This window comes from Pyxicephalus adspersus, chromosome 7, assembly GCF_032062135.1.
Source record: "Pyxicephalus adspersus chromosome 7, UCB_Pads_2.0, whole genome shotgun sequence".
Taxonomy (NCBI): Eukaryota; Metazoa; Chordata; class Amphibia; order Anura; family Pyxicephalidae; genus Pyxicephalus; species Pyxicephalus adspersus.
The window spans coordinates 18310772-18323274 of record NC_092864.1 but is presented as its reverse complement, the minus strand read 5'-3'; the positions used below and the strand labels follow the sequence as shown (position 1 = coordinate 18323274).

The 12503-nt window shown below is 38.4% G+C and overlaps 1 protein-coding gene across 1 annotated transcript in view; it reads left to right on the top strand.

Annotated features, from left to right (window-relative positions):
* UBE2I (ubiquitin conjugating enzyme E2 I) overlaps nt 1-5119 on the top strand; it is a 17281-nt gene extending 12162 nt beyond the window's left edge. Inside the window, exons 2-7 of the mRNA XM_072417728.1 lie at nt 1512-1588; nt 1694-1777; nt 2321-2393; nt 2958-3067; nt 3880-3959; nt 4682-5119. Of these exons, the coding sequence (XP_072273829.1) occupies nt 1523-1588; nt 1694-1777; nt 2321-2393; nt 2958-3067; nt 3880-3959; nt 4682-4745 (477 nt within the window). The 5' untranslated portion in view covers nt 1512-1522 and the 3' untranslated portion in view covers nt 4746-5119. The remainder of the gene's footprint in view (nt 1-1511; nt 1589-1693; nt 1778-2320; nt 2394-2957; nt 3068-3879; nt 3960-4681) is intronic.
* Nucleotides 5120-12503: the final 7384 nt, after the last annotated feature.

Genomic DNA, 12503 nt, shown 5'->3' with positions numbered 1-12503 from the left:
CCGACGCTGGATTAGCACAGCGGGACCAGGTAAGTAGGGATTTTAGTGTTGGCGAAAAAGTACGGGGTTATCCATTATAGCAAAAATTTTTATGGCGAGAAAGTACGGGCTTAGCGGTTGGGTGGTTAAACAAGTGAAGGTGTAAACACAAATGTTTTGAATTGATGTCATATAATGGAGTCCCCGGGGCAATGTAATTACAAATGTTGTACTCTGATTCCTTCTTGCATAAGACCCTAAGCTTATGTCATACAAAACATTGACAATGGTAAGACGGCATTTTTATTGCATCATGAAATCCTGCAAGAATAGCGATGCGTCTTGGAAACCATTCTCTTATTATCCTCCCAGGCCTTACAAGAACTTGTGCTTCTCTTGGGTGCATACAGCGGGGGAAATATTGAACACAACAATTTTCTCAGGAAATCTATTTCTAATAGGATAACATGACATGATGACATGACATTTACACCAGATGTCAGTAACAACCCAAGTAATCCAAACATGCAAAGAAATAGAAAAAAAATAAACGTCCATATAAACGGAATAAGTAGTGAACACATGCTGAAAAGCAGGCGCAAAATGCAGAGAAAGGCAAGAAACTGCTGAAATTTACAAATTAATCCTTATATCGGTGCAAATTTTATATCGGCTGGTTTGGCCCTAATTGATGGACTATAAAAAGGTTTCTCATTACCAAGATATCACACAAGAAGCTTTTGGGCTCTCTCAAGACTATTACAACCTTATTGTTTTAAAAGATACTGATGGCACTGGTTACAGATGGATCTCCATATTCAATGAGCACCATTGGGGCCATAACCCATAAGTGGAAGGAAGATCATTTCACCTAAACCTGTGAAAATCTGACGCAGAAGCCAAAAGAATAATCGGAAGAGTTGTCAAAAAGCCAGGTATCACTCGTGGGAAAAAAAGTTTGAGCTTCAACATACATTTTTACAAGCCAGTGAACCCTGATAGAATAGTCTGGTCAGATGTGAAATTGAACTGTTTGGATGTCATTGCATTGTGTCTGGATGGCATGATGGGGAGGGTAACGGCATTCTTTGCATTTCAATATTAAACCTTTGTTTATTGAGACAGACCTATGAAAGCTGATAGATAGATATATATAATATATACATTTTTGCAGTCTGTGACTGCCAACTTGGTCTTGGCTTGGTATCTAGTGAGTCACCAGGAACAAACTGCGGCATAGGAAGGCTGAATTCCTGCCTTGCATGCCAAATCGATTTCCTAATGCAATGAGTATTGGAGCTGGATGGCTCTTCTGGAGCCTGCACTTTTTTCCCAAGCAAATCGGTATTGACAACTCCCTTATTTCTATCAAAACAAATTCCTTTAATGAGTATTGATGAAAGTGTTGTTGCAGTACGTGTCATGGCCACTAGATGATGATAGTGTGCAATATTTGTATGCTCCATCCTTGTCATTGCCTGCACGTGTCCTATCCTTATCCTGAGGTTCATGTTTATGCTTTGTAATTCTAGGAACCCAAACTATGTCTGGCATAGCCCTGAGCAGACTTGCACAGGAGAGGAAAGCTTGGAGAAAAGACCATCCTTTTGTAAGTGTTCTCCATTCAGCTGATTTTTTTTTTTTTTTTTTTTTTTTCTTTCTTCTCTGAAGCTTGTTGGGTTAGTAATTGTGATTATTTTTTTTATTTCTAAAGGGTTTTGTGGCAGTTCCAACAAAAAATCCAGATGGCACAATGAACCTGATGAACTGGGAATGTGCCATTCCAGGCAAGAAAGGGGTAAGACGCAGGAGTCAAAGTCGTCCGACTTAAAAATTGTCAACATATTAATGCTTAACTGGCCATTCAATGTAAAGGTTTTTTTTTTTTTTTCTGGTATGCACAGTTTCGCCCTTCTGCCTCAAAATACCATCATTATAATTAAATAAAACTCAGTATGCATAGTGGGACTGGCCCATATGGAACTGAAGTATGTCCAGCTAGAAACCTGGACATTTGGAGGAAAATATTCATTAGGCCCATTTTATTCTTCTTACTATCATTCTATACTTTTCTGTAACACTTTGTCAAAAGAGTTTAGTTTATTCATCTTATCAAGATAACCAAATTCCTCTGATGATCTGGCATTGGTGCAAGTGTGCATACACTTGCTGACATTTAAGGGACACGGTTTTCTTGAATCGTGGTGGGATACTAGAAAATATCCGCAAACAAGGAAAATGTTTTGAAGTTGATCAATTTAAGGTACCCCTCTCTGCTAATTTAATACATGTTGCCAGCCTTTCTATTCCTAATGGTTTACTTGTTTTCTGTGCCCTGCAGACCCCTTGGGAAGGAGGATTATTTAAACTTCGGATGCTGTTCAAGGATGATTATCCCTCCTCGCCCCCGAAATGTAAGTACCTCTGCTTTTGCTTTAAAAAGAGAGCTACCTAGAAGACAGTTTGGGAGCCATTAAAACATTGTGTGCCTTTTGTTTTTGCCTGGGAACCAATCCGATCCATACCAGCCTTCATTGGTCCTTGTCAGGTCTTGTACTCTTCACTAGCTTGGAGTATGATAACTCAAATCATAAACATTTAATGTGCTAACAGTTTGAATAGGAACTTTCTTTTTGTTTTTAAAATATATATAATCCCATCCAGTTTTCTGGTGACGACAGCTCTGACCTTTTCTGCCAGTTGGTCACACAAAGTTGTCACACAACACAAAAAAAAAAAAAAAAAAAAAATTAGCAACTAGTATTTGTTTGGGTTCTCTGCCATCATAACATCTATATGTTTTGGCTTTAAGTTCATTTTCATAATGGAAAACATGACTCTGGCAGCAGTAGGATAAAAGCAAAGATGCCAATTTTCTGTATAGTATACATGTACATGCATTTAAGTGAGTGTAATTTTTTTTGACACTGCTTAAGAAGTCCACTGATGGTTGACGTGATTCTCTTGTTTACATACAGGTAAATTTGAGCCTCCCTTATTCCACCCAAAGGTTTATCCTTCAGGCACAGTGTGTCTGTCCATCTTAGAAGAAGACAAGGATTGGAGGCCAGCAATCACAATTAAACAGGTACCTTGTCACTTAACTATTCATGTGTACGTCCTAATATCCTATGATATTAATGAAATGTGTTCCTTCTAACACCTTAACTCTTTACCCTACTCAGGTCTACGTAACATTACATAACTGCTGTTTTTTCCTGAACATTTATATCTGGGTTTGTGCTCTCTACATAGAATTGTGTGGGCAGGGTGGAGCCTTTGTAAATGTTGCAATGCTGCAGGATAATCCTTGTGTCAATTTAAACAGGTCAAACGATTGAATTAAATGAATTTTTCACTACACTCAAAAGTAGGTTTTTCTTTTGTGCCATAGATGCAAAAGAAAACAACCTTGCAAGAATATATTGCCTAAAGAGAACCTTGTTTGCAGAAGCAGAACTAAACCCATTTTTTACTCGCTTGTCCGCTTTAGTCAAGGGCACTATCATTTTCTTTCCTGTTTTGATGTTGATAGGCCAGGACAACATAATTCCTGTGCTATCATACAGGAGTTCATTCAGTCCCAGGAACTGCAAGGAAAAGCAGGATGTGGATATGGACAGCTCAGTGATATTTGACAGACTAAGGGAGAGATTAGGCAGGTAAGAATGCTTATTGCAGCAGGGACATTGCTTCTGTTTTTCTGCAATAAAGCCCTGCCTGGTATTCTATATTGCTCTGTATCTTAAATTAAGTTGAGTTGCCAAATAGGTGGACCCATATCAGAAATGTAGAAATATATGACTGGTCTCTCTTGTTGGTGTACAGGAGTGAGCACTGACTTGGTGTTATACCATTTACTCTATTACATGTTTGATAACACTTTCCATATTTCCTCAGATCTTGTTAGGAATACAAGAACTTCTAAATGAACCAAATATACAAGATCCAGCTCAAGCAGAGGCATACACAATTTACTGGTCAGTATATACTTTGGGGAAATGTCATTAACCTTGCCATGCTAAAACGTTTTGAAGTGTGTGGAAGCTTAACATTTACCATAAATTATTCTTCAACCCAAACCACAGGAACTACAGCCTGTTGCATATACCTCATGCTGACTAGAATGGTACTGAGCCGACAAGCAGTTTTCTCATCCACATCCAGTTTACACAACACCTACCATTGTCTATTGTGAAAAATAATATACAAATATAGCTTTGATGTGGGGAGAGTTGGACTGGACTTCCTAGCATTATTTCACGTTGATAGAGATTTGATTGTTGACTTGCAGCAATTTCCAAGTCTATAAATGGCAAATGACTTGTAATGTATGCAGCCACCAAATCTTCCAGTTTAGTAACCTTCAAGGATTAAAAAAAAAAAATATCCAGCTTGCCTGGTTTGATGTTCTGATCTTCTGAATCACTGACCCAGATTGAGTATAAAGCTCAGATGTTCAGGTAATTGTTGCAGTTATCTGCAGCTTGTCTTTTGTGTGTGAATAAAACCCAAACATCAGCTTTATATCCAGGCAATAAGTATTCTATATGGAAGCTGCTATTGCTGAACTCATCATTTCCTGGTGGTAGATCAGTTTTACATTCATGTCTGTGGGCCTGGAAGTATAGCAATACAACTTCATAAAAAAGTTACCTTGCACTTGCTGTTAACACATTTTTTTATTTTATTTTTTTTATAGCCAAAACAGAGTTGAATATGAAAAAAGAGTCAGAGCACAAGCCAAGAAGTTCGCTCCATCATAAGCTTCAATCGTGTGGCATCTTACAATAAAAACTTTAAAAAAAAGGAAAAAAAAAAAAAAAACAGAACCTAAAAAGGAAGGGATTGGTTTGGCAAGAACTTGTTTACAAAAACAAAATTTTTTTGCAAAATTGAATGATGCTATATTCAAAAAACAAATTCACTTAGGGGAGGGGGTTATGTGTGCCATTTTCCATTTTCGCCACTTGTATAGAGTTCTAAATCTGCTGAATATTCCCCCCAGTTTTTTCATACAGGGTCTCTTCCTTCCGTCTTTTTGTATTTTGATTGTTATGATGTAAAACTTGCTTTTATTTTAATATTGATGTCAGTATTTCAACTGCTGTAAAATTATAAACTTTTATACTTCTATAAATCCACTAGTAATCTATAGTTTTTTTCCTTTGCTATCCGATGCAGGCATGCTATAAAAACGTTTAGAACTATATCTAGCCTCTAGCTGGCTGTAGTAAAATTTAAAAAAAAATTACAATGTCATATTCCACCCCCTCCCTGCCCCTAAATTTTCCTTTTTAAGGTCTTTCAGTGACTAGGCTGCCATTCTCTGCAACCTAGTGCCTCAGACAGTCGGCAACTTGCTTCTGCATCACTTCCTTTGTGTTTATATGGCGTTCTGTCTGTGTTGCTGTTTAGATTAAATAAACTGTTTATATAAAATTTTGTTTCTTATCTTTTTCATGAAAAGGACCATAAAAGCAGAAATCTTTTTGGCTTGTAAATTGACATTGATTTTTTTTTTTCTTTTCCTGTGCATTCTGTAAAAAAGAAAAGAACAACTTTGATGTAATGTTCATGGAACATAGGATACACAAAGATATTGGCCTGGTATCTCGATGTAATTGGCTGACAGTCTGTATGTTTTGTAATCCCAAAATGCAAACTTCAATAAACAGCAGTAAACCAAAAAAATATATATTCCTGGTAAGTATAATGGACTTTGTTATAGTTCCGGTAATCTCGTAAACGCTGTAATGCAAATCTAATGCAAATAAAACAAGTCAATTGGAACTGATTGTTTTGGTAAACAGTTCTATGTTGCTATGCATTTGTTTTTTGTTTTTTTTTGGGGGGGTGGTTGTGGAGGGGCTTACCTTACTGGCAACTAAACATGATCAGAGTGTAACACAGTCAAACTTAAATTTCAACCAGTTTTAGTGTAGCCGTACACTATGGTGTGTAAATAATAAATCCTTTTTTTTGCTCCTTTCAATGCCTAATAAAATGGCCACTCATTCATCCCCAGTGGCAGTCAAATAGTGATCCAAGGAATTTTTGTAAGCCGGGTGGGAAGAAATTTGTAGGTGGATGGCAGCCTCTGTATTGTGACTCAACTCTTCAGTAACCACCCAAAAACAGCCGAGTGGTTGCACCCAGCTAAAGGGGTCTAGGGAGAACACTGAACAGTATTTATTTAGTGCCAACATTTTACACAGCACTGTACAATAAGTAGGGTTTGCAAATGACAGACAATGTCGGAGGAGCAGAGGACCCTGCCCTGAAGAGCTTACAATCTGCTATATCTGTTTCTAGGTCAAATTGACTGGGCAGCAATTTATAAACCCTTCTGTGTTATATTTGATCTATTGGTTGAAAATCTCAAATAAAAAGTTCACCAGTCAATAAAAATCACCAGTTCTATTGGGACACACTGGTGATCAATATGGATTTCCACTGATCAGCTATCTGAAGCTATCAGGATAAATACAAATCAGCTGTAGTTAATAAGAAAATAATTTGCATTTCTATCATTGCCTAAATAAAATCCCCACCCCAATGCACCTTTTTAAAAGGTTCCAGTGCTACGTGGTGGCATGGTGGGGGTGATTTGGTAAATTTTAGGCTATTTTACTTACAAAAGGTGAATTACCACTTTGCATGGCATGTCACCCAGCTTAGTGAATGCAGTAATGGTTCACTCTGCAAACAATATTTATTTGTGTACAAAGAAAAACATGATTTTTCCTTGCATTTGATTGGATACAGTTAGGCAAACATCCTTTATGATATATTCATGACGAGGAGATAATTCACTTTCCTTTCACTTTCTTAGTAAATCTGCCCCCTTGACTTTATTGGAAGCACCCCGTATTTTACATATGCACCTTTGATTACCAAGCACAAACCTAGCCTCACCTCTTTGGCAGTGGTTTAAATGTCACAGGGAATCTATGTTAAGTAATGCTTTACCCACCCACAAGTGATCTGTGAGGAGGGACCATGCTAGAAGGTCAAAAAAGAAGTGACTTCATATAGTTCATTTCAAAATTTACACAACAGTCAGTGTGTGTGTGTCCCTTCCCAAGCATTAATGCCCAGTAAGATATCTTACTGAAAAATCTTACTTTAATCACACAAGACCTGGAATGGTTAAGGGTTATACAACTGTATTTGCCTATTACATAGGCAGGCTCTGCTTCCTGCTTTGTAGTGCTGTACAGTGATGCTACCTTTTATTGCACTCTCCCAAAACGAGTTCAAACTCAAGCCAAAAAATCTAAATGTTCTCCTATGGGTCTCATAAATGATCTTCATACCTGCAAGGAAAGAAGGTTAAATCAATTGTTCATGATGACTTCCACAGTCCCTATTTGTTTCACCTTAGGAAACAAGCCTTCCAAAAAAGATCCGCAAATATTGTTCCTACCCTACTTGTGATTCTATATTCATGTGGTCGGTTACCAATCATATAGTTCTTTTAGGACTAAGCACTTCCTATGTTCTGAATGAGCCTTTCTCAACCTTTTAAACACCCGATATGATGTTCAGGTCTCAGGCAACCCCTGCTAAAACCGAATAATGGCGGTCGGGGAAAAAGCCTTATAGTTATGGTTAAAGTACCAACTTTATAGACATTTAAACCATCAGAGTTTTGCAGCTGGCTCCTCCAAATGGTGTCGGCTCCAGATCTATGCAGGCATCATCACATGGGAGGTCAATCGGCCACAATTTGAGGAACCCTTCAGTGACCTCTGCAGGACCCTGTTTGAGAAGGATAGCTTTAACATGGCATGTATAGGAAATTCTGTAACAAAGAGATGTTTGGCAGCCTGGTATCATCATACAGGTACATCTGTAGAGGAAATTTACACATCAAGAAAACCAAAAGCTCATTGTTGCTGCCGTTCTATGCCAATTTGGAGCATTTACACAAGTCACAATAAGCATATTTAGGATATCTTCACTTGTGATAACAGAAACAACCTCCCATTAGATGATGAGGAAATAAAGAAAGATGAACGAAGCCTGCGAAAACCCGGCCGGTGTTTGCCGAGGTGCCGATCTCTAACAAGACGTCTGTAACAAGGGAAACAAAGGGTCGATTGCGCAATACGTTCAGTTGCCATAGCAACCCACATTATGGAAATCTACCAAAGGATTGGTCGGAAATACGTCCGGGCTAAAATAAAAGATAAGACGCCATGTAATGGTTTCCTATTTTCTGTTATTTTTCCTAGAAGATAATTGCTAACAATGACAGTCCAAAGCCATATTTTTAATCAAATTGCTGCTTTAGATATTATTCAGAAATTTATGAAATGGTAAACACAGGTCAGACCGGGGGGGACAGAGGGAGGTGCAAAATGTGCAGCTGCATGGGGGCCCCGGATCCTCCTTACCCAGAAGGGGCCCCCATGAAGGCCTTAAGCCATTTCTCCACAGGACCCATTGTTGGCTACGTCCAGAGCTGTATGAGACATTTAAAAAAGAAAACACATGAGGGGCAGCCTACCTACATCACAGTCTAATTTGCATACCTGCTCTTTAATTTCTGAAATTGGTGTTCAGTTTGGCAAATTTTAATAGCAGTCGGGATGATAGGTTGTAAAGAACGAAGTGCTGGCCGTAAAATCTATTCATGGGCCAAATGTACTTGCACGCTGCACTATAGATCTTTTCCTCTAAATTCAGCCAGTGGGCAGGTCAATCAGACCATGTGACACCCAAAGTACAAAGAACAATAGATGCCAGACTACTTTTTACACCATTCTGGCATCACAGGTTGTAGATGGTGAGCATTTGTCTCACTTCAAACTGTTAACAATAGAGTAAAAGGCACAAGAGGTCCAAGCTGTGTAAATAGGTGCACAGCTACATAATGGATTGTTGAAGTTCAGTTCCAAAAGTAGAATATTCAGAGAGCACACAGAAATAACATTCTAATTATAACCTGCATCATGTATGCTAGTGGTTTCTCCCACTGGCCCGTACATCACTACAGAACATACAAATGTGTGGGAGAAACCATAGTGTTCCACAGGGAAAATAGGTATCTGACCCACCCAAATGGTCAAGTATACCGGTGACCAAGACCACTGATACTCACTCTTCTTATAGCAAGTGTTCTGTATACAAGTGACTGTAATGAATAACTTTTAGTAACTGGGACATATGGCCTTAAAGTATACAGGTAGTCCCCGTTAGATACAAGATAGGGACTGTAGGTTTGTTCTTAAGTTGAATTTGTATGTAAGTCAGAAGAGGTACATTATAGTAATAAATGCAATTAGGACATATGTTTTTCTGAACATAAAATTTATTTTTACTTTTCTGTGCATGCACAGTGTGGTCAGGTACTGTATAAAATCCTCACTGTGAGTAAAAAACACAATGCAAAAAAAAAAAAAAAAACAATAAGGAACCTAGACATTCATTACCTTCTGGAGCAAGCTGTGCTTTCATATGTAAAACGAAACAACTACCAGTATATGGGCAAGAAGTGCACTACTGCCATGGTCACTAGGTTAAATAAATGTAACAAAAAAAGCCATCATTAGAAAATCTTCAGCTTCCACATCTAAAGACTAAGCTGCACTATATGATGCTTTTGGTTTTAATTTACAAACTTGAAATTTTTACTCCCTTGAAGAGCTGTGAGCATCACTGCTATTGGACACTTCTGGCCATGGCAGATAGCAGGTCTGCCCTGTGTGCCATGGCTTCTGCACCACTGGGTACATTAATACAGAACACAACAATGCCATGGGGCCGACAGGTGGAACCACAATGGCCAGTGGGTGCTTGTTATCTGATACATCCAAGTAGGAGAAGAAAGCCAACACCCTCCAGGTGCCCTTTTTATTATTATTATTATTATTATTAATAATAGTAATAATATTATTAATGATATATTAAATATTTTTTCTATGGTATAAGGATTACTTTAAGGATAATTTGCTGATTTGGTTTTATAATGTTTTAGAAAGAACTCAATGCTATCACTGTATCGCCAGCTTATAAAATGTACTAATTTCACATATCAAGGATCTGAAGGTCTGCTTACTTGGCGTGAAAAACCTCTGTCCAAGGACAGGGAGAGAATTTGTGCTGTTTGTTTGTTGCCACTTTTATATGTGGTTGTCAAACAAAATGTGAAATCTGTCCTCAGTGTCTGGCATGTTGGACAGAACATTATGTGACCTTGCCTTGTTTTGTGATCTTCTTGGTGCCAGGTGCCCACTCATCCAGGTGGCACAGGGAAGCAGAGCACTGCACAGGGCAATATGTTCATGCAGCATACACAGTTTCTAAGCTTACATGTTTATTCACATTGCTGAGCAGAGCCCATAGATACAGCTTTGGGAAAAGCAACGTTGACAAACGGCGTCATCGTCCTGAAATGTACTGCTCTGATTACACTAGGGAACTTGTTGTCTTTCATTTTTAAGCTTATTTGCACTAAAATAGGTATGCTGATTCTGAAAGTGCAGTTAGTTTTCTTCTATCACCTCAGGTTTTTACTCTACCACCAACATTTTTCTACTTACACAAGTAATTCCTTTCTTTCAGATCATGTCTGACTCTGATGTTTCTCGTCGTAAGTGCCTAAACAACCCTGATTCATTTAGTTATATCTGTGGCTTTCACCATTCTCAGTCAAAGGGCGAACATCAGCACATTTGTGGAGCAAGCCTATTTGGCATATTTTAAAGTTAAACTTGGTGATCAAGATAAGTCTTGGGCCCCTCATAAGGTGTGCAAACAGTGTGTCAAGGGTTTACGGATGTGGACAAAGGTAACACGTGATGAGATGCCATTTGGTATACCTATGGTTTGGCGAGAGCCAGAAGATCATTTCAATGACTGTTACTTTTGTATAGTGAAAACTTCAGGATATAACAAGAAAAATAAATGTAACATAGAGTATCCTAGTCTACCATCGGCTATACACCCAGTGGCTCATTCAGATGAAATCCCAGTGCCAGTTTTCGCTACATTACCCTCTCGTGAAGAACTGGATTATGGTGATGAACTAGGTGACAACAATGATGAAGAGTTTGAAATTGAAGAGGACTCTGTATGTAAGGGATTTGATCAGCATGAGTTGAGTGATTTGCCACGTGATTTGGGACTATCGAAGAAGGCTTCAGAATTCCTAGCATCAAGACTGTGTGTGAAAAATTTACTTGAAAAAGGAACGAAGGTATCGTACTTTCGAACCAGAGAAATTGCATTTCTGCAGTACTTTAGAACTGACATTGTCTTTGTGTATTGCCATAACATACCTGGTTTATTGGAGGAATTGGGAATTCCAGTTTATAACTCAACTGAATTGGCCATTCAGTTTCTCTTTGTGAGGAATATGCAGACATAAAGAGATATAACCAACACAATTGGGTCATCTGTGCTGACCTTAAAATGGTATGCTTCCTTCTTGGTCAGCAATGTGGATACATCAAGTATCCCTGTTATCTGTGCATGTGAGACAGCAGAGCCGGTGAGAGGCATTGGGTGGAAAGGAATTGGCCTCCAAGATCTCCCCTGAAACCAGGTGATCCAAACATTCTACATGAGCCACTTGTTGATAGAAAGATTAATATATTTCCGCCTCTGCACATGAAACTGGGTCTGATGAAGCAGTTCGTTAAAGGTTTGCCAACTGAAGGAGACTGTTTCAAGTACCTAATTTTGGCATTTCCTAGCTTGTCATTTGAAGCAATAAAGGCCGGTGTGTTTGATGGTCTACAGATTCGGCAGCTCATCAAAGATGAACATTTCATCAGGACAATGTCAGAAGTCGAAAAGAATGCTTGGTTATCATTCAAAGCTATTGTCAAGGACTGTCTTGGAAACACACAAGCAAATAATTACACAGAAATTGTCCAGAATATCTTGGAGAGCTACAAAATTCTTGGTTGCAATATGAGCATCAAGGTGCATTTTTTTTTGCATAGCCATCTTTGTTTCTTCCCAGAAAACCTTGGTGCAGTCAGTGATGAGCAAGGTAAACCATTCCACCAAGATTTGAAGGTCATGGAAGGACGGTATCAGGGTGGATGGGATGTACATATGATGGCTGACTATTGTTGGAGCATCCGGCGACATTGTCCTAACACTGAACACTCCTTTTTAACCTTAACCGCTTACCCGATTAATTTTCAAATGTTTTACTGTAAAAAAAAAATGTCAGATTAACAATAAATCCTTTGTATCAACAAAGGAAATTTAAATAAACACTACATTCAAGTTATTATTTCATTATTGTTTCATTGTATGTAAAATTTGTATGTTTTTTGACAAAAATGGAGGGTATCCTGTATCGTAAAAACTGGATGTGATAGCAAAAAACTGGGGTCATTTCTGGATTCACCACTCAAAAATTAGTAAAAAACAAGTGTAAGATCTAACTCAACAAAAAATGTGTTCCCCAGTGTTATCCACTCTAAATGGTTAAATGGGCCGCTGTAGCATACATTGCTTCCAATCAGTCATCCGAATCTGCAACGTGGGACAGACAAGAA